Source organism: Aythya fuligula, chromosome Z (genome assembly GCF_009819795.1).
Source record: "Aythya fuligula isolate bAytFul2 chromosome Z, bAytFul2.pri, whole genome shotgun sequence".
Taxonomy (NCBI): Eukaryota; Metazoa; Chordata; class Aves; order Anseriformes; family Anatidae; genus Aythya; species Aythya fuligula.
Window position 1 is genome coordinate 78564855 of NC_045593.1, and position 22883 is coordinate 78587737.

The 22883-nt window shown below is 37.1% G+C and overlaps 1 protein-coding gene across 1 annotated transcript in view; it reads left to right on the forward strand.

Moving 5' to 3' along the window:
• The window catches only part of VCAN (versican), a 111748-nt gene that overhangs the window by 52249 nt on the left and 36616 nt on the right, over nt 1-22883 (forward strand). Inside the window, exon 7 of the mRNA XM_032205361.1 lies at nt 503-3670. Coding sequence (XP_032061252.1) covers nt 503-3670 — 3168 coding nt within the window. The remainder of the gene's footprint in view (nt 1-502; nt 3671-22883) is intronic.

Sequence of the window (22883 nt, forward strand, 5' to 3'; positions counted from 1 at the left end):
GTTCATTTTTACGATTTGTAATTATGTGCTGAAAATAAACTAAAGTGGTATTTTACTCTATGCATTTGAGTTGTATGGTAAAGAAATCTTTGAAGAAAACCCCAGATTTACAGTACCACTCATTCATGACATTGTGTAATAAACTTTTACATTCTTTGGTAAGTACTTAGCTATTTCATGGATACTTGTGTAGTATTAGGACTTCTAGGGGTAATTACATAAACAATGACTAAACAGAATACAGCTCCTGTTCTCATTTCATCTAGCATTAAGTTAGATGTCCTGCAGCTTTTTAATATGGTCCTTTATGTTGTCATTCAAAGCTCTGTTATATGCTCAAGAGTTGTCTAAAGTTTTTTACCCTTATATTATTTCTCAGTGTAACATTTTATTAGGAACATGCAAACTAAATTAAGATGTTATTTATGTTCTTACTGAACAGTTCCTTAACATTATTTTCTTTCCTTTTTTTTTTTTTTTTTTTTTTTTTTTTCTTTTTAAGGTAAAAAAATCGTAACAGAGCCTACAACCATTAAGCAGTTCACAGCTCTGAAAACTGACAGTGAGAAACCATCATCTGCTAAAGTCACTGTTAAACCTCCTGCTTTTGAGACTTCGATTACTGAAGTGTCTGTCACCAAAACAAAGGCCCCTGCTTGGGAGCAAACAACTGCAGAGACTGAAGATACAGAAATGACTACTGATGTGACTGAGGAGAAAAGGGAAATGGAGGTGCTTATGGAGAACATTAAGTTAACCACCCTTCTACCTCAGACTGTCACAGATGGCAAAATAAGCCCTTACGATACACTGGGAAGGACTGAATATGATGTTTCACCTAGGCTAACAGAGAGCACATCTGCAGCTTTGGAACTGGAGCACACTTACTCTGAAGCAGAATTGCCCGAGGAACAAGGTAGGTCTGAAAGCACTGAGGACGCTTTCTTGACCTCTGTAATTTTTCAGGATAGCACAGCTGTAGCTAAGAGTTCTACTGGTTCGTGGGAAGATATTGAAACAGGAGACACACAAAAACATGATTCTGATAATCAGACTGAACAAATAGAAGTGGGTCCTGTGATGACAGCTACAGATAGCTTGGTACCGACTTCTCAGAGAGAGTTTCCCAGAACAGGGACTTCAGTTTCACTAACTAAAGCGAATATGTATCTGGGTGCCCACTCAACAAAAGAACCCACAAAAAAATCAATGGAAGCAAAATCTGACAAGAAACTCACAACTGTTGTAATCCCTAAAGCTTTGTTCACTGATCAGTATGATCTTACTACAGAGGGGGAGGGCAGAGAGAGCATGTACACCGTTATGCCTGATAGAGCTACTGGTAGCATCCCAGAGTCAGAGGTGCCTGCTGTATCAGAGACACTCATAGATGAGCTTGCAGTAACCACTGGACAATCTTCTACAGCAGATGAGTCAACTCCATTCATTAAATATAGTTCTTCTGCAACTGCGCTTGATAATGAGGCGTCAGCTGAAGGAAGCAGAGAGGACTTAAAAGATGTGCAGCACACCGTGTCAGCTGGAATGCCTTTATCCTTTTCTGTATTGACTGCCATCCACACAGGATCTAAACCCACTGCTTTCTCAGGAAGTACCATTTCCCCGCAGAAGTTTGGAGAAGGCATCACTTCTGTTATTCATTCATCTCAGCAAACAGAAGGATCAGATGTTTTAGAAAAGCAGGAAAAGACAAAGGAGCCAGAAATAAGAACAATAGATACTAAGGTCCCTTATGTCACTACTGTTGTTCCTGCTTCTGTTACAGCAGAATCTGAAGAACGTTTTGCAAGTGAGAAGTTCACACATGCTCCTCCAGGTTCTGGCACATGGCTGCAGACAGATAAAGATCAGGGTTATATGACAGAGGAGTCCTCTTATACTAAGAGAATTACTGAGTTAGATACAGAAGACGGTATCTCTGGAATGGAGCCTACGTCATCTTCAGGGCAAATGACAGACTATACAAAGCATCCAGGAGCTACAGTGTCAGCAGCAACAGATGAACCTGAGACAAGCATGGAAACAAAAAGTGATGAAGAAACTGTATCAGCTGATTTTGATCAGAGTAAAAGTACTACAGATGTCTTCCACACAAGTGGCTCTTTAGATTTGGAAATGACCACAGTATCTAAAATGTCAGTGGATGAAAGCAGTGTAACAAGAATACCTTTTAGCTCCTCAAGTGGTACTGTATTACCAAGTGCTGTGCCCACAGTCATAGAGGTGACCGAGCACAAAGGAGATGAAACATCAGGGTATGTTTTGAAAACATCCATTCCTACCCCAGAAGTAGAACAAACAAAGGCTACTGAGAAATCAGTAGTGACACCTGCTGAAGAAGTCTCTATGACAGAGGTCTCAAAACACACAGTGACAGAGGAAGGCCAAACAGGTGTTGAGACATCAACTGAAGAGGAATCACTGGCAACACTTCAAGACAGAGAAGGAACAACATCAGTTGGATTTGGAGGGACACAGGAATCATTTATGTTTACAGATGTAACAGAGGTGGAGACACAGAAAGAACACAATGCTTCCCTAGTTCCAGTTACTGTAGATAGTGAGGTCATTAGAGATATACAAGTTACGGATCAGACTCCTTTTGATGGTAGCATTCATACAGAAGCAACAGATACAACTGCAAAAGATAGTGAAGTGTTCCCAAAGGAACTCACCACGAAAGATCAAGATCAAGAACCAGATACTGCCACGGAGTCTACCTTTTCTATGACATCTGTCCAAATGCATGAACAAAAGACGACGACAGGATCTGAATCATCCCAAACAACCATTCAGGAAAAACATGACGAAACAGGTTCAGCCTATGATGATACATATATAACAACGGAAGTATCGGTGCCAGCAGTAAAGCTCACAGAATATGGAAGAGTTCTGGGACCTGTTGAAACTAGCACCAGGTCCCTGCATCCCACTGTGACTCCCCAAGCTGAGACTGCTACTGATCAAGAAGAGAAGATAACTGAAGAGATGCCTGTAACAGCTGGTACACAAGCAAGAACGTACGAAAGCAGAGGAACCCCCACCATAGAAGAAGAGAGAGGTGTAGGGAGCTGGGGTTCTGTGCTGCCTCCCGATACGATGCCCACAGGTCGCTCTACTGCAGGAAGTGTTACTGTTCTGACTTTGGGAGCTTCTGCAAATCAGACTCTGGAAGGTTCAGGAATATTAGAAGAACCAGAAGAAGTGAAACCAGTTACATTTTCAGCTAGTGCAACAGAGAAGACAACAATTCTCAGTGATATAACTACATCTTCTATTAGCACAGTAGGCAAAATTCAGCCTACATCAGCATCCCAACCTTTTGTTTCTCAAAAGTCACCACGTATCATTCCTGAAGAAGAGGAGGAGGTAACCAGCAGTGACATCGTAATAATTGAGGAATCTATTTCTCCCAGTAAAGCCACTGCTGAAGATGATCTGACAGGGAAGATGGTAGAACCAGAAATTGATAAGGAATATTTCACGTCATCAACTGCTACTGCAGTTGCACGACCTACTGCACCACCCACAGTGAAGGAGGAGGTCACAGAGGCTTTACAACCTCAAGAGGTGTCTCCTTCTACTGCACACCCTGATAGTGGAACTGACATAAGATTGTATGTTATTCAAATCACAGGCAATGATACAGGTAAGATTTTGCCTTTTAGACCTGCAGTCCACCACAATGGACAGTTTATCATAACACACTGGTGTAACACCCTTAGAATATACTGGAGGTTCTTCCTGGATCACTGAAGCATGCAAAGGTCAAGTTTTATCTAGACAGCAACTTACTAAGCATTGGTAGGTCTATTTTTCTATCCATTAAAAAATGAACAGAAGAGTTTTATGTATAGATACAAATGATTAGAAAAGTTTTATAGATATGGTTTCAGGTGAAATTAATTTCTATGTAAGAATGGTATGAAACTGTTGCTTTCCTATTAAGACTCATGATTGTTATGTTCCAGTTTTCTTATTTAATATTTCCACATTACTGATTTAACTTCAGCTATCTGTGAAACAAGCATTTTAATTTCACAGCTTCCATTCCATGCATTACTAGTCCTAAACGAAGCACTAGATTATTTTAACATTCCATTAGTCTGTAGCAATTAACAATGCCATGTACAGTGTAGTCAGCTGAAAAAGTTTAATGCATTCTGCTGTGTCCAAAGGTGGAATCTCCTTTGATTTGAGGGAAGGGTTTTTACAGGCTTTTGTAGCATATCATAGTATTTTTTGTATCCATTTTACAGAATCTGTGATGCAAATTGATGTGATTTTTACAGTTGCATTCTGTTTTTTAGCTGATGGCATTGTACATGTGTATGCAGCTTCAATTCCATGGGTATTCAGAACAGAAACTCCTGAAGTAGTGATGAGCTGTTGAGTTTTATAATGACTGTGTCTCCTTAACACAATAGCTGGACTCTATATGATTTTACATTGAAGAAGACTGTAAACTGACTGTTATGTAAGATGCCTTGGTAAAACCTTATTTTTTAAAATAAGGTGTAGAAGAAATGACAAAAAGGATTAAGCTCAAATATCTAGCAGGTTCAATACTGCATTTTTAAAAACTTATTTTATTTTGGAAGAAAAAAAAAACAGTAAAAATCTTTTTATTTATTTATTTATTTATTTTTTATTTTTTATTTTATATGGCTTAATTGTCTGTGATGCTCGTGAATGGTTATATAAGAAACTTTTTTGCTATAACATTCATATCTTTGAAGAATTTTTCCAACAGAAATCATGATTTAAGGAAGTTTTTTGAATGGTTTTATCAGGTTTACACTTGGTAGAATTATGTTCAGAAATCAAAAGGAAGAAGTAGATCCCTTGAGATGTGCTGTATCACTATTGGATCTTCCATGCGGTGGATTTTGTATCTTCATTTACTTTGTGCTTGTTACCCATCCTACTTTATGTTTGCAAGATTTAAAACTGCACAAGTCATATCAGTGGTGACTTAACCTGCTGTATGAGAAAATAACAGTTCTCTTTTTTTCAACATTTGAACACTACTTTTGTTTCTCTGACACGTTATCATTATTTTGGCTGAAGATGTAGGTGTTGCCAGTATCCTGGAAGTCTCAAATGAGACAAGAGCGGTAAGTCAGAACAGAAAGGTGAATTCTGAAGACAAGAGTTAAGATACATATTAAATGCTTTTGTACCTGAGGAATTTTGGTTAATTCAGCTTAATAATTAATAGTTGGGCTATGCAGCAGTGAACAACCTTTCCTGCATACATTGTTGAATTATACTTTGGTGTACTACACACAGTAGAGTAGATCACATTGGGCAGCTGTTCCGGGTGGATGGTAAAAAGTAGGATGGTTTGGGAGTGTGTGGAATCTCATTGTCTTCTTCAGAGAGTGAATAAGGTGTACGGTTCAGGATTTCTCTGTGTATACCTCAAGGGCAGTCTTGTTTTATACTTTCCTTGGCATGGTGTGGGTACTGTGATTCAGTAAATTAGGAGTTAGCTCAATTTCTGATTTCTGGACTATCTAAAGGACAGCTGATCAATGTACAGTCACTCTCAGGAGCTATATTTGGTCTCACTTGGGTGATCTAGTCCTTAGGACAGACTTTCTTCAGAGTTTATCTTCTGCATCTTTACAAATTTTCTTGAACTGTGCATCCTTTTTTTTTTTTTTCCACATATATATGTGCATATATGTAGGGGTGGTTACATTCCAAACTAAAGCTATACAGCCCTAAAACTCTGCCTGTAGGATTGATTTGGTCTATAGGATAGAAGAAAAAAATAAAAAAAATCCTGAAATATTATGAAATACCCTAAATGGCAGTATCTGTGTTCTCTTTAAGCATAAAAGGATTTACCATGTACCAAGTGCACAGTCAAAAATGAGCTTTCTTTATTTTTCTGTTTCCAAACTCTAACAGTGGAAATCCTGCCAGTTAGCTATCCACAGAGAAAAGCCACCCTATACCTATTTACTACAAGGTAGGCCAGAGCTGCCAAAGATTTATTCTGTCTGAGAATTTGGATTAGGGTTTTCTTTTCTTTCTCCAGAAACGACACCCTGCATCTGAAAAAGCCTTTCCAGCCCAGTTTTACTTCATTGTTCCGCAGTCCATGAACTTTCATTTGTGCTAAAGAAAACATATATAGGAGATGTTGAAGAGAAATTGACAAATATTACTAACACATACTCTTCACTAGAATGTAGTTTAACTTTCTATCCTATCATTCTTTGTTTGAAAATTGATACAGTGTCATACATGAACTACCTAAATTGTACCTCTGACTGTTTTCTCATATAAATGATAGCAACAAATAGTTTTCATCATTACATCTCCCTGATAAAACAAGAGTTTTTCCACCTTTGCTTTGGCATACATTCCAGACAGTATAGCTTAACATTCTTAAATAAAATAATCAGTGAAGGATATCAGCAAAGGCCTTCATGATTTTAAAGTCAAGATCCAGAAGTACATCCTAAGAAATGACAATTTGCTTACCAATCCTTTCAGATAACAGCTGTTGTAAACTGGAATAATTTCAAGATGTTTGCTGTATAAGGGGAACTGTATATAAATGAATATAATATTTTCCTTCCTGATTGCTGGAAATATTTATGAGATAAATTAAAAAAAATCTTTCTTCACCTCCTTGCTATTTATCTTTCACCAGAAACAACAACTTAACAGTGAAGCAGGGCTTCACTGCATGATGGTATTTGAGTGCTTCATGGATCTTCAATGTGCTGAGGTGTCCCACAAGGCTCCCTGATGGGGCGTGGAGGGGCACAGGTGGTCCACAGGTCCCCGTGAGCAGGATGGTGGCAGAACCTTAGCAACAGGGAGGCATCCTATGCGTCCCCATGTCCACGTTGCCAGAGAGGGAGAAGAAACAGGGAGAATTCCCCACGTCTTTCTTCTCAGTCTCAAACCCTTGTTAAGCTGGCACCACCTTTGCTGAGGGGCTTTGAAGTCCTTGGCTGGAATGTGCTGGAGATGCATGGAATGTGTTATGGATGTATGGAATGTGGGGGATATTCTTTATTATTATTGTGGACTCAAGCTGCACTTGAAAGACCTTGTATGTTGACTGGGTTAAAGTCAATTAAAGCTACTGGCAAGGATCTCAGGCTGCCTTATACTCTCACAGATTAACGTGAAGTAGTACCATATATAGCTTAAATATTTCTTATTTAAAAATACAGTAGCACCTTAAATTTATTAGACCAGACATCCAGGGACAGTTTCTTCTATAGGACTTCTTTTCTCATGAAATCCAAGACCTAAATAAGTATACTTTTAGCTTTTAAAATGCATGTGTGCAATCAATTAAACATTTCGTAAAGGAATTTCTGTTACTTTGGAATAATAAAATATACCCGTGGAAACAGAAGTGATTTGGGGGCCTAGCAGAAGGTCATCCTCATTAGCTTAAATTAAATGCACACAGATGCTGATAGAAAGGAACACATCACTGGATGGATTAAATTGCTTGTTTGTATAAGAATATGGTAGTTTTCAGTGAGAAAATGTCCATGTGAGCAAGTGTGAGGCAGGTGCACAGACTAATGAGGTATAAAGCATGGTATTTCTTATGGCCCATGGCAGATCTGTGGCAGGTGTTCCAATTAAGGAGGAAAATAGATTTGTGCACTGGTAAACATCCTTTTGTTTTTGTTGTTGTTGGTGGTGTTGTTACAAAGAGATGTTCCATGATGGAGTGAGTGTGGGACTTCATTCGCTTGTGTGAAACTGCAGGCTGCTCCCTCTGGATGGTGACCATGTTGTCAAAGGGGTAAAGAAAAATAGACCTCGCTGTGGCGTCTGACCACACTAGAACTTTTTTGTTGCATAGGATAGGACAGGAGACATCCCTTCTTTCAATGCAAAGATGGAAAACTTGCCATTTCGTGCTCTTTTTTCTCCTAACAGTTCTCCTACCTATTGTAGTGGTGAGCTCTGATGCTGTTGCTGGAAGGTAATGGATCAACAGCTGGAAAAAAAAAAAATCTTGAAGGAACTTTTCAGCTCATAAAGCTTTTATGAGCTGAAAAATGCTTGTGGGGGTGTTGTTTAACAGTGGTTGAGGGGATACTGGAAACATAACTCCTGTCTGTATCAGGAGTAATTTGCACACCTGCATTTTTTGGAGACATTTAAAAGTCTTTGCTAAGTGAATGTATTTCAAAGTGCTTATTGGACCCTGGGACTCACACCAGCGCTGTCTGGTTTCTTGTCCCCTCCAGCTTTGAGTGGAATAAAATTGCAGGAACTTGTGTTTTGTAGATGTGGAATTTTATGGAAAGAAGTTACAAACCTTTCTGTTTCAACATGTAATTCTCTGACATGCATACTTCTGTCTTAGAAATGCAAGAGGGTTTGTGAAATCTGAATAAAAATGAGTACTGCAGAATGCAGGATGTTAATGAGTCATAGTCATAAAGCTGAACAAAAGAGGCAGAATAGGGTCTTTTCAGGTCTGTCTTAGGCCTCGTCTTAAAATTCATTTAATCCTGTTGTCTTCTCAGCTCCTTCTGGGAGTCTCTTCCAGACCGTCATGGCTCTCCTGAAGTCTGATTCTAATATCTTGCCTGAATTGTTTCTTGGCTGGTTCATACCCGTGTTTATTCTTGCCAGCATTGTCTTCAGACTGAATAGGTCTTTTGTCTTCTTGACACTTATCCCTTGATACTTTTATTTCTCTGTTCAGTTATAGAGAATAACCATGTCCCCATTCAGCCTTCATTTTGCTCATTTCTGTGGGGGAATGTGTGCCCGGGAGAGTGGAAATGCTCTGGGAGTCTGCTGGCTCTGGGTGCTGGGATGCTGCTAGGTGGTGGTGTGGAGGGCAGGGGTGGCACGTGCCTCCAGCACCTTCTCCATGTGGCCCTCATGAATGCTTGTAGCTCTCTGCACCTCTACCCACATTGTTCCCTTCTAGGTTCTTTTGTCTATGCCCACTGGCAAATGCCTGTCTGGACATTGCTCTTTGTAGCATAGGCACATGTGCTACGTGTAAGTCTTGGTCTACTTTTCAGAAACTGTCAATGTATTAATTATTGTGTTAGAGAGGTCTGCTGAGGGAGAGGAAATTCATTTGTGTGCTGAAATCACATGTGTCCTACCTCAAATGATAAGTATATGCTACTGAAACTTACTATTTATGCTTAGGACCTTTTTAAAATCAAAGTTTATTGTAAAGAGGAGATCTTTATCTTGCATTCGATTCATTCTCCTGCTTTATTCTCATCCATTAGGCCAGGCTGGATGGGGCCTTGGCCAGCCAGATCTAGTGGGTAGCGTCCCCATGGCAGGGGGGTTAGAACAAGATGGTCTTTAATGTCCCTTCCAAGCCAAACCATTCTGTGATTTATGCAGTGTCTGCTAACATGCCCAAATGGATACATCTGGATAGCACATAATGCAAATACCTAAATGAATACATGTATGTCTGTATAGCACATCCTTGCCTGCACAAGTTGTTTGCTTTTCTTTGCAACAGTTTAATTCCTGATATCAGTCATTCACTTAAGAGAAAAGAGAGATCCAAATGCACCTGAACATTATGGTGACCAAAATGCCATTTAATTTGCAAGTACAACCCCACTTGTGTACTTTTTGAGTTTATATTCTGTGGCTGCAGTTCTATTGGCATTGTGCTACTAGACTGAGCTAGACTGAGCTAACCTCATTTCTGATGGGATGTTGGAGCAATAGTAAGGTGTCTCTCCAAATTCCCATCTTATTAAATGAAAAACCTCCTATTTATTTAGCAAAAGCTGGGCTTGTCTACTTACTGACTGTAACTTTCCAGCTGGCATTAATACTATGACAGCTGATGGCCCTCACCAGCCCTGGAGAAAGACCACCTTCTCTGCTGCTGCTGTGGTCAATGGACAAGGTTTTATTTTACTTCAATGTTTGAATAGTTAGTACAGTCCTTCCTCGTAGTGTTTTATTTCAAGCACTGGGCTTATGTGTTCAGCTAAGAAAGAAAAACACCTAGTGGTTTGGGAACACATTTCCAAATGAAACAGGTTTGTCAGCGTCTCGTGTAATGCTCAAGTAATTTTCATACCCTTGATGAATGAATTCTCCATATTATTTGTAAAATGTGGCATACAGAGAGCCATTTTTTCATTCTGTTTTGAGTAGTTAAGTGTTAAATAGCAGCTAATATGGCCAGATTCTGATATCATCTTTCCCAGCGTAATTACACCACAGTAATTCCAATGAGGTGATTTAGTGCAGAATTGTTTTGGGGTTGGTTGGTATCTGAATGTCTTCGTAACATTTACAGCTTCTGTTTCATTCTATAATTAGGTTATTTTTTCTTCAAAGCAGATTTGTGTCATAGGGACTTAATGAACACATTTAACCCTAACTGATAGACCTGTTGCTTAATTAAGCCAGCTAGAATTTTTTTGTATCAGAATATTCACATTGCATTGTTGCTGTGAAGGGCTTTTCACAAAAAGTAGAACACTCTCACATGTAAATCATGCTGAAAGTGCAACAGCAAGGATGTCCAGCATGAAAGAAAATGCTAGTAAATGAATAACTGTAACAATGTTGAGCTTTTTTGGACACTTATTTATTTATTTATTTATTTATTTATTTATTTATTTATTTATTTATTTATTTATGTTTAAAGGGAAAATGAAAATACTAACCCCATATTCAACAAAGCTAAAACTTGGTACCCAGAAAGTTTCACAAGAAACTGAGACAGTGGATTAACACATAGTTTTTAGGACACTATTGCTGGCTCTTCCTGAAGACTTATTATAGAACAATAATTTCTTTTTTCACATTCCTTTATAGACTTCCATAGATACAAGGAACAGTGCCCTCACATTAAATACTGTTCAGAGGATGCCTACACATTCCTTGCTGTTTTTGCATTGTTTCCAAGGAAACGTCTCAGTTCTAGACATAGGGATTACACATTTCTAGCTTTCTTATAGCTCTTTGTTTATTCATGAGACAAATGAAGGAATTTTATTCATAGGTACAATGTAGTTTTTCATACATCTGTTATAAAGGAAGAAGAATCCTTTTAGAAGTTTTGTTTACATGGAAAAAGTCTTAAGAAATCCTTTGGCAAAAAAGATGAACGATCATTTACATGGAAACTACATTTAGAATATGAATTAATTTTTTAAGGAAGGTGGTTGTCTGTACCAAAGTCTTCTGAATTTATCCAGATTGTAAGAAATCTTACTATTTATGATGGGATATCAACTTTTTTCCATTTTCAGACAATATTAGCCATAGTGTTTTACTTTTCATGAAATGATTAATTGGATACAATGAAACTATGGTTGAATACAGGATATGATCCTGGAAGTGTATATAAAGATATTTTTATAAGCGATTCAAAGACTAAAGCTCTTAGTAGGAAGCCATCCCTTTAAGATGGATCACTTAATATTTAGTCTGATAATAACACTTTAAAAATATTTGGTGAGCTATTCTTTCTTTTTTATTATGTATTTTTCAGTGGTCATTTGGCAGTTTTTTGCACATTTTAGATCCAGTGATTAAATTCATTCTTGCTGATCCAGCTAGCCTTTTTCCTTTTCCCTCTTTTTGACAGTGTTCAGATGATAAATTTGATCAATAATATATATAATACCCGCTGGTTTCTTTCAAGAGACTTGGGAATTATTTCCTGGCACAAGTCAGAATATGTTCAGAGTGTCTGTACATATTTTCTGTAGCCTTTGGGAACATGGAGCTGAAGTTGTCTATATTGTTCTGTGGAATAATTCACATTTATTTAAAAAAAAAAAAAAGATTGCTCAGTGAATTGTCTTAGTATTTGCCTGACCAGTCCACTGTTACTACGCTTGCTTAAAGAAGAACTCATTATCTAAACTCACATAGAAGTTTGTCTTCATAAATGAAGAAAGGCAGTTGGAAGTTTGGTCCCATCCAGGAGTAATTTTGTCTTCCAGAAGTCCATGCCTGCTTTGCTATTGACTCTGTGTCAATAGCAAAGAGTGTATTGTATATTGAGTCTGTACTTGGTTACCATTTTTTTTTGTTTTGTTTTGTTTTGTTTTTCTCAGTAAATTTTCTAACCACAGTCTTGAGTTTTTCATGTAGTCCGGTGAGAGTTCCATAGTTTCAGTGGGAGTTTTTTGACATTTGGAGAACAATTTCCACATACTTAATACACTTTTGTACCACAATAAATAGAATATAATAGTACAGAATATACCTGTACATACACAGAGTACCTATATGCACAGATTAGTATCCTTTTTAGTCAGATTTTATTGTGGGATTTGTCTAAAGTTTTTTTTTTTTTTTGGTTGGTTGTTTGGTTGTTTGGTTGTTTTTTTCTCATAGAAATGGTGGATGAAGTGATTCTTGTGTTGATCATGCATTTGCTACTCAGGCTTGTAGTGGATTGCCAGTGACATGTTTAGTTAAATATTAAATGTTATAAGCCAAATTCTCAAGTCCTCTGTAAACTCTGCATAGATACGATCCAGCTGAGAGGTTAGGATAAAGTCCAGGGGATATATCTCTGGTGAAAAGAGACAGCGGTCAGGGAGTTGTAATGGAGAGTGAACCTGGTGGAAACCCTCAGTGGCCATGGTGAACTAGTTCTGAAGTTCTGAGTTAGTAGCTATAAAACTGCATTAGAATAGCAGAGTTTGTTAGTTATTGACTAGCAGGGTTATAGTCAATAGTCTGCCCCCTCGGCCTTTTTTAGAGCTGCACCAAGCTTATCAGAGCTGGACATCTGAATTTATTTTTTTTTTTTCAATCTACTTGGCTGAAAACTTTTGATTGCCAGTATTTTCTAAGAAAGATGTTGTGATTTTTTTTTCTAATGTTTCTAAAAGCAAATTAGTATTTTTCCAAAACAAATCTTCCAAGAAAAAAAAAAAAGTAGATAGAAAAATGCTTTGCTTTTAAAGTGAAAACATTTCTCATTGTATTCTTGTGTGTGTGTGTGTGTGATTACATGGTTAAAGAGAAACTCATTCTCTGTATGTGTCATATGTTCTATTCCCAGCTCCAAGCAATGAAATGGTAAATTATTGGCAGGTATACTGCAGGTTGCTCTCAGATAAGTCTTCTGTTGTTATTAGCTCATTCTGGAGTATTCCTGCTCCATCAGGCCTCCTTTTCAGCTATACTCTTTTGTCTTTTTCATCTGCTGTGCACATGTCCCTGCAAAGTTGAGAAAAGCGAGGATCAAAGGCACCCTAAAATTGATCCAGGAAGAAATTATCTGTCAAGTTTAGTATTTGACTTTTGAAAGACTTTGACATGCATGACACTGCACTCCTTTGCCTAAAAATATATTTTAGTCACATTTGTTTCATTCTGTCTGCAACAGTGAGGCTTTTACACCCTTATGTTGGTCCAGTTTATCCCCAGACTGCTTTAGATTTTTTTAATACCCAGAACAACCATACTTATTAACCCCTAAAGATAAATTTCAAATGGGTGCAATTTTTTTTTTCCTTCCAAGTCAAGAGATGATACTAACAACAGTCCATTAAAATTGCAGTTATAGAATTCATTCTGTGTCTTTTGAGTAATATTTGCAATGCATAAAATGCTGAAAAATCCATATGCCATGTATGTCAATATCTGTGTGTGTAATCACTCAACTATTCTAAAGCATACATTTGCATTTAAGCTATTATGAAGATAATAGTAGTAACACAAGCAAATAGGTCTAGGACAAGGGTGATTTGTCCCACAGTGGACTATTCTAGCAAAGATTTGCTCATATTTCAATGAATAAAATAGATTTGCCATGACAGAGTGAGTGTGTGTTATCACATAATTCATAGCTCTAAATTTGTCCCAAATAGGGAAGCGGGGGCTGCAGACAATCAGTGTGTCTGATCAGTTGTGGTTTTGAGTGCTGGCTGCATAACCAGAGGGCTTGTGCAGAGGTTAAAGAGCACTTACGAGGTTCTTGAAAGATGCTTGGAAGATTGTAGGGGATAAAATTTCAGAAAAGCATCATGATAAGTGGCAGCACATTTCCATAAATTACTCCAATAGTCTGGGGTAATAACATATTCACATAAATATGTAGTTGTATATATAAAAACAACTGTCTGTCTTACAGCTTGAACATCAAAATATTTTCTGGTTTTGTTTCTGCCACATAAAATTCCCCCTTTGAAGCAAATGACATAGGTTAAGAAAAGAAAGTAAAAGTTAGTCCTTGCCTACTCCATAAAACAACCTGTATTACTGCTACATTAATGTGATATTGACTTAAATTTTTCAAGAATTACCACAGGAAGGAGTCTAGTCTCAATTCCTAAAGCCAAATATTGTTGACGTTCACCAGGGAAAGGGACAGGAGAATTAATATTTATTATAGAGCTTTTCAAGAGCAGCTATGGGAGTTGCCAAATGGTGGACATCTGCTTCAACACTGTAGCTATAGCATCTTGATGTTGGCCCCAGAGTTTTGCATTGGTAAGTCATTTGTATTTCTTCTGGGAAGGGGCACAATCTTCCCACGTTAGTAGGGACAGAATTAGTTCTTTCTCATTCCATTGCATAATGGCAAAAGCATTAGGGGTTGCCCTGGAGTGAGTGTAACCACGAGACAGCAGTGAGAGTGGGATAGGGAGGGCAAGGCCTGTTGATCTCTCACTGTTTCCTCCTCAGACATGGAAAAACTCCCATGAGATCAAGACTGAAGTAGTCTTGCTTTCCTTCCCAGCCAGCTCGTCTGCTAGCCACCTGACCTGGTGAGCTGGCCTCTGGGTTTGCACTTTTCTGCATATATATATATATATAGTATATATACTATATATACTATATGTAGTATATATGCATCCAGACAGACTGGCTAATCCAGATACCATATGGCTGCACAGTCTGGCTTTTAATGTGTTTAGGATTTCAGCTGGAGAAAAGGATTTTAGTACTTGTCAGTGGTTTGTTTTGGGTTGTTTAGCCCTGCAAAATTTTAGAAGTGTCCTCTCTGTAGGCAGAAAGTAAAATGTTGTCATTGGAAGGATGTTCATGGATCATACAGGAAGAGACACCACTGATGGGAGCATTGGTTTGTTAATGACATATTGGAGCAGAGAGGAAACAGGAAGAAAATAGTCCTCCTTAGGATATTTTTTGACAAATATTCTGTCATTATACAGGGAACTGTATTCTGCACTTGCAGGAGTTTAGATGTGACACTGCAGGAGTGCCATTTTTAACAAATTGACATTTTGCTCAATCTGTTTTTTCTTAACAAGTTTACCACTGTGTCAGGGGGGAGAATGCAGGAAGCAACTAGGCTGAAGGAAACACCAAAGACTGCCAGAAGGTTTCGTGATACTCTTTTACAATAAAACAGTCCATTTATTGCTGACATGGTTTTTGTATCATCATGTCTATTACTTTAAAATTTGGCAGGGATGCTGTAGCACAACCATGCAGGCCAGAGTCCTGTGCAAAACAGATGTCCGCATAAGTGACATACACTCTACACAGGTGTTTCTGGTCATCGCCAGCAATTCTGTCAAGTGGGAACTTGTGGGAATGGTATAGCTGTAAAAGGCTGCAGTTTAAGAACATGCCAGTGACTGAAACTGAGGTTTTCAGTGGGGCTGTATCTTGCATGGAAAGAGAGACACTGAAATACGGTACAGCGGATTCATGGGGTGCAGGCAAGGCTGACCACCCACCTTGAATCTCTTTCAACTCCTACCCATCCAGCTGTGTACAAATTCTTCTTTTGAAATATTTTCTTCCAGAGATTTGCTTGGGTGTTTGAGATTTCTATGCAAGGCTAATTTATATAATTTATATTTATTTTTTATTGTTTTTCTTTCTTTCTTTCTTTCTTTCTCTTTCTTTCTTTCTTTCTTTCTTTCTTTCTTTCTTTCTTTCTTTCTTTCTTTCTTTCTTTCTTTCTTTCTTTCTTTCTTTCTTTCTTTCTCTCTCTCTCTTTCTTTCTCTCTCTCTTTCTCTCTTTCTCTCTTTCTCTCTTTCTTTCTTTCTCTCTTTCTCTTTCTCTCTTTCTTTCTCTCTTTCTCTCTTTCTCTCTTTCTTTCTCTCTTTCTCTCTTTCTTTCTTTCTTTCTCTCTTTCTCTCTTTCTATCTTTCTTTCTCTCTTTCTCTCTCTCTTTCTCTCTTTCTCTCTCTCTTTCTCTCTTTCTCTCTCTTTCTCTCTTTCTCTCTCTCTTTCTCTCTCTCTTTCTCTCTCTCTTTCTTTCTTTTTCTTTCTTTCTTTCTTTCTTTCTTTCTTTCTTTCTTTCTTTCTTTCTTTCTTTCTTTCTTTCTTTCTTTCTTTCTTTCTTTCTTTCTTTCTTTCTTTCTTTCTTTCTTTCTTTCTTTCTTTCTTTCTTTCTTTCTTTCTTTCTTTCTTTCTTTCTTTCTTTCTTTCTTTTTCCTGCTGTTGGAATTTTAAAAATATTACTTTCTCTTTTGACAGTCAGAGGAAGAAGAAAACATAAATGTTGATTAAATTTAGAAGGTAAAAAAAATAAACCTATGGAAATGTGCATTACATCCTTAAATGTTTCTAAAAGGAGACAAAGATAACAAAAGATTTAGAAATACATCTCCAGCAGGGGAACATTTTTAAGTGAGCTAAATAAAACCCTTTATTTATTTAGACTAAACAGTAATCAAGAACTGGATTTTGCTAGACCTCATCATACATACTGTCCATGTTAATGGGAGGTAGAAGGATGAAAATAAATAAATAAAAAAAAAATAATTATTTCAGGACCTTTCTTTGTTGTCTTTTACTTAGGTGTGTATAATAGTAGCTATGTTTCTTTAACACCTTAGACCAGCTCCTTGGCAGTATTCCCACCTTTCTCTGCTGGGAGAAATGGGGTATGCCTGAAGCAGTATTGTACTTTGACCGTGCTTAGGTAGGTTAATGATATTACAAGATGGCACAAGTTAGAGGAATTGCGTTTACTTAAGACTGACACTTGGAATTTTCCTTCAGCAGGAAATGTCTGTGTTTCAAAATCTTATTTCCTTTGAAATGAGATGAAAAGAAGAACAATATAATCCCTACTCCATTAAACAAAATGGTCCAAAAGATGTTATCAGAATGCTTTATATATGTAAAATTGAAGCATTCTGTAGCAATTTAAATGTAACATTTTTAGGGAAACAAACAAACAAACAAAAAAAGAATTCTATGCACCTATACACACCTAGTTACCTAGTTTTAGATTTTTTTTTTTTTTTTAATGAGGGCCATCTTGTCAGATTGCTCCTTCTTCACTATGCTAGTAAAAGAAAATATTCATTGAGACTGACATTCATGTGGCATTGGTTGAGTTTTTTTCACTGGAAGAGTTTCAGAAAGCTGTAGTCATAAACCTGCTTGAGTCAGTCTAGACTGCCAAGCTGGTCCTCAGCACATCTGAGGTTCAGGGGAGTCAATGTGTGACATAAAGCTGCGTAAGTCTTTCCTCATGCTACGTCCTCTCCCAAGTCCAGACTTGAGCCTTCACTGACCTTTCATACAGTTTAAATAACTCCTTTTGAACTCTTACTTTGAGGGCTCTGAAATATTTTTCCAGAAGAGGTGGAGACTCCTGTTGGCTGAGTTGAAGCCTGCTGAGTGTGTGCTCACTTTTGGTAGATCATTTTTGCTAACCTGTCAGGTGTGTCCCATGAATGTATATGTACATGTATAAAAAGCCATGAGTTTCAGTTCTTCAGAAAGTCTTAGTCAAACACAATGTGCATGTTTACTAAAGCATTCTGGAGATTGCCTGTTTGGATCAGCTTTTCAAAGCAGTTTTGATCCACAAAATAAGGTTGGACTAAGTGAAATTCTGTGACTCATTTCATATGGGAGGCTAGACTAGATTTTATGATTATACAAAAATGAGTAAGATACAGATTCATGTGCCTTAAGTCCTTATTGCTATTGGTGTGCTTTCCATAGAAAATTTTTAAAATCTCTTCCCGCTTTGCATTGCCTTTCTCAGAGTAATGTTTTTTAAAGGTCTAATCAATAGCTTGTATGAAGGGACATCTGCTCGAGACATCTGACTTGAGTTGTCATTTAACAGCCTGCCTGAGCTGATGGTCCATTCTTCCAAGAAGTGCTGACTGGTAGGGATTACAATTTTGCCTGTCCCCTGGTCCTTGAGCACACAATCTTTTTTAGGTGACATTCAAGGCCATTGCTTGTGGGGAGCAAGTTTATCGTACTGCAAGCGATGGGATTCTTCTACAGGAGATAGTGGTCATGGTATCATACTGACCAACTGCAGCAAAGCAGAGGTAGCATTTGAAAATAAACACAGAGTACATATCTGTGGGGAAGAAACAAGATGGTTTAATATGTAAAGCCCAGTTTTTGTCCTAAATGATTTATTGCTTTTCCCTCTGAGACAAAGTTTTCTTATTTTCATTGCAAGTTACCACATTGCCTTTTTTACGGTCACTAAATGTCACATGTATAGAAATATGATAAAATGTGGACAATATTTTATTGTTATTTTAGTCATACTGTGAACTAAATCCACAATGATATAATTTTGTTGAAACCAAAACCAAAATTCTCTGGTTATCAAGTGCAGGACTAGATATGACTACTGCAAACTATTATTTATTTACTTATTTATTACCTCTTAGCCTTGTGGTTATGGATTCTTGATAGTGATTGCAACATAGTTTGTGATAGTGTCCCACGATCTAATGATACTCACACTTAAAAGGCAGTCTGAACAGTCTGAAATGGTTTTGGTCTTCTTTCAGAGATCTTTCTTCTTTTTATCTCTATTGTAATCAAAATACAGGGCCTGATTCAAAGTCCACAGAATATTTCTTTAATCTTTCAGTGTGTTTCATGAGTTTATCAGACCTGTAGTTCTACAGAAAACTAAACTCTGTTACTTCTCACATGCATCTTGGGAAAAATGCAGGAATCCACAGGTGAAATTGTGTCATCTTCAATGTGTCAAATCAGATATAAACTGTCCTATTATGAATGAGACTTCAGAAAAACATGCTTAATACTTAACTCTTCTGATTTATATTTTTTCTTTTTTTTTTGAAAGTTTGGAAAACATGAGAAACTGTTTTTCATTTAATTCTTTATTTATTCTTATTCAGCTGTTCACCTGAAGAATTTTTAGAGAGAAAATACTTTCTACTGCCAGTCCCCCAACAATGATCTTGAAAAGCCTTTTAGTGATCTTTGTAGGATATTAAAAATCTTTTCAAGAAAGACTGGTATCAAACTTTATAATTTTTTTTGAATGTGTGGACGGTAGCATTGGATAACACTGGAGCATCTCTTTTTCCTTGGCCCATGAAAAACAATTTGGGCTTAGAACCAACTGTCATTAGAAGGGTTGAAATGGAAATTAATGCCACCTCAATCCATCGTGCTGTGGTTTTGAGTAGTAGTAGGCAAATCCTCTTGTGGCTAAAAAAGCACCTGGAGCTGGGGATTTCCATTTGTTACACATAGTTGACTGTTACTGAGATAGATGCCTGTACTATGCACGTAATTTTAAATGTCTACATGTATTAAATAGATTAAGAAGCACTCTCGGCTGCATATGCACTCATCCACCTATCTATTTCATCTTTATTTCACTGCATATTTCAATTTTTTCAGTAAAATGCCTTACTGACAATTCTCCTTTAGGACTTGTTTGGATTGGAAATCTAGACTGACTACTTGTTTTTACTGCTTTTTAGCTACTTGATTTTACTTTCTGGAAGCGATAGTAAGAAAACACCTATTTGAACAAGTGCTCCTTTTGGCTTGTTTGTCCTGGTAATGTGCGAACTATTGATAGGAATATTTAGGACCTAAATTCCTTTCTCTTAAAGTCCTCATCTTGTCTTTTATTAGCAGGCTCATATCTATGTGTCTTTCCCTGCAGATGAAATGGACACTAACATAAATATGGGCAACATCTGTCAGCTGTATGTAACCAGTTCAGAACTATTGCAAGTGTTTGTGTGTCTGCTCTGAGGATTCAAATAAACCATTTAAGAGTTTTCTGTCCCCTATTCATATTTTGTGATAGGACTTAGGTTTTCATCCTAGTATCTTGTTTATTCTTGGAGTACAAGGTTACATGTTATATGACCTGCATTGTTTAATTATTGATTTTCTCTAGAGTTTAAGAAAACTTACCGTATCTGTTAATGCTGAGCATTAGGAACCTGATTGCTAACACCGATTAATCAAAGCAGTAGAAAGGACAAGAGATTTTAATAAGAAATAATTCAGTTGAATTCTTTTCTGTTTTCTTAAAAGCTGGTGATTTTGTTCTTGAAAGGAAAAAAAAAAAGAAAAAAAAATACTTAGTATTTGATGAAAGAGCCTCCTGAAAGTTTATTATTGGAATATCATACCATAGCTAGGATTCTTTTATGTGGATCTCTGTGGCATGTGAGATCTTGAAAAAGCTAACAAAGTAAAAATAATGTCTGATAGAGATCTTTGTGTATGTAAGAATTTGTATATATCTTCTAGGTGAACTTGGAACAGATGTTGTTCATTAAATTTATTACCTACCATAAATGATTTAGCATGAGCTAATAATTTTAGGGCTCCCAGGTGTGCACTGCTACAAAAATAATACACTGGTCAGAACTTGTTAGTCATGGTACCCTATTACAACCTATCCTGTCCCATCCAGATTTTTTTTTTTTTAAATATGTATGGTTCTGTGCAAAAGGATGTTACATGCTTTGTGCACACAATCCTAACAGCTGTACATGAAGTCATAATCAATGCTTATGCCAGGCTAGCCTATATACCAGGTTATTTATACACATTCCTTCTTAAACTTATACATATTCCTTCTTAAGCTGTGTACACAGTACAAGCCATCTTTCTTGTCTGTGCACATCTTCCTATGTAGCTCTCTGGTTCTGTACATTTAGTGTGGTTCCCTTTTCCCTTTTTCATTTATTGAGTTCTTGTGTATTTGTTGCATTGTCTATTCTGAAAAGAAAGTGTACAATTCTGTGCTGATGGGAGCTTCTACTTTTTATGAAAATATGATTCCTTGTTATAGTGACTAGTATTGCTCTTTGCTGAAATTTGTGGGTTTTGAATGTGACTGTATTACTTAGTTGTAGACATGCATCTCCATGTCATCTTGGACAAATAGCAAAAATCCTGCTTTTCTGTGTGAATAAAATTTGAAAGGTAGATCTGGGAAAACTCAAACAAATGGCTGCAGAAGCTGTACTTTCCTGTGGTAGCAGGCAGTGTGTGTAAATATTTCAAAACCACTGGAGGAAGGAACAGGGAGAAATTCTCTCATTACAAGCATTGTATAAAACAATTCCCTACAAGCACATGCTGGGGAGAGAGGAGGTGTTTAATTCTGTAGTCATCTAACAGAGTTTTCATAGCACAAAGTAAACACCAGGCTTCAATGATGCAATAGTGAGTAGCTGGGCAGCAGACAGGTAGGTACAAGACAACCTTTTTTCATTGCTCTGGGAGCCCTGAACTTAGTGCTGTACAAACTGAATCTTTTAGTGGAAATGAAGACTCAGTAATACTTCATAAGTTTAGCAGTAAACAAGGGGTGAGATATTAGAACATTAATTCTCCATAGAGCTGCAATGACCTTTTCAAGACCCAAGCTGCAGTCAATTTGTATGCACAAAATACTCAAGACAGGAATCACAAGCCTTTCACAGTGCTGTGCTGTGCACCAGTTTAATATGATTTAATACATTCTTTTCCAGAATGATCACCTGATTACTCTGTCTCTGAGGGCTCAATAGTTCTAGAGGTTAAATAGTGTTCATACATTTAGATTAGATTTACTTCTAAATTTTGCTCTGTCATTCACTTGATATGCCAGAACACCTGAAAGTGTTCTCTGAGAAGCATCCATCACTGATAAGGCTGTGAGACTCTAAGAGTCCTGTATGTTCGTCTCTACTGGTACATGTAAATAGAGGTGTATTGGTTATGCCAGTTTACAACAACAAAAAATAATTTCACTTTGGACAAAATGGTTTTAAAGATAGAACCAGCAAGATTTGTTCATGGAATAAGAATTTAGTACAAAGTTTCCAGATTCAAATCAGCCAGACAAGTGTTGTATCAATCAGAGCCTGATATATTTATATTTTTCTGAGTCTGGTGTTTGTATGTGTTTAATGAGAACAGTGTCTACTGTCTAGAAAAGAAGGTTTGATGTAACATTTGTTCTGAGAAGGTGCATTTTTAAAGTGTCTGTGGACTTTGTGATCATAAATCTTAGATGAATACATAAGGGCTTCCATAGCTAAAACATTGTCTACTTAGACCGTCGTTCTTCTTCTTTATCTGGTTTACTAGCTAGAGAAAAAAATTAGAGGTCTGCAGTCTGTGGGAGTGTGTGAATAATTTAAAGTGAGTAATAAGCAGAAAAAAATGGCTGGACTTTACTCATAATACTGTCTGACTGGTGACTGATTTTTGAGTCTGGTTTACTTTTTATCTGTTAAATAATTTAGACTTCTTTGATAAGTAAGACTTCATTTACTGCACAAGGTTTGAAGTGGAAAGAATAAAGCTTTTTTTTTTTTTTTTTTTTTTTTTTTTTTTTTTTTTAAATGGTGTCACTAGTAATTTGAATTACTCTATCACGAGGATAAATGGAGCTACAGAGACATGTCCTCTATGTTCTATTTTGCTTTAGACTTCACTTTGCTTAGTTTCATCTAAGCTAAATTTTGGTGAAGGCTAGCTAGCATCACAAACGTGTATAAGTAGTTGCTGTAGGTTGGAACCACAGTCTTTTGGTCTAAAAAACTGGTTTCATCTTGTCTCTGCTATGTGGCACAGGAGAAGTTGGCTCTGGCATGGGTTTGGGAATACCTACAGTAATGAACAGCATTACATAAGCAATGTATTC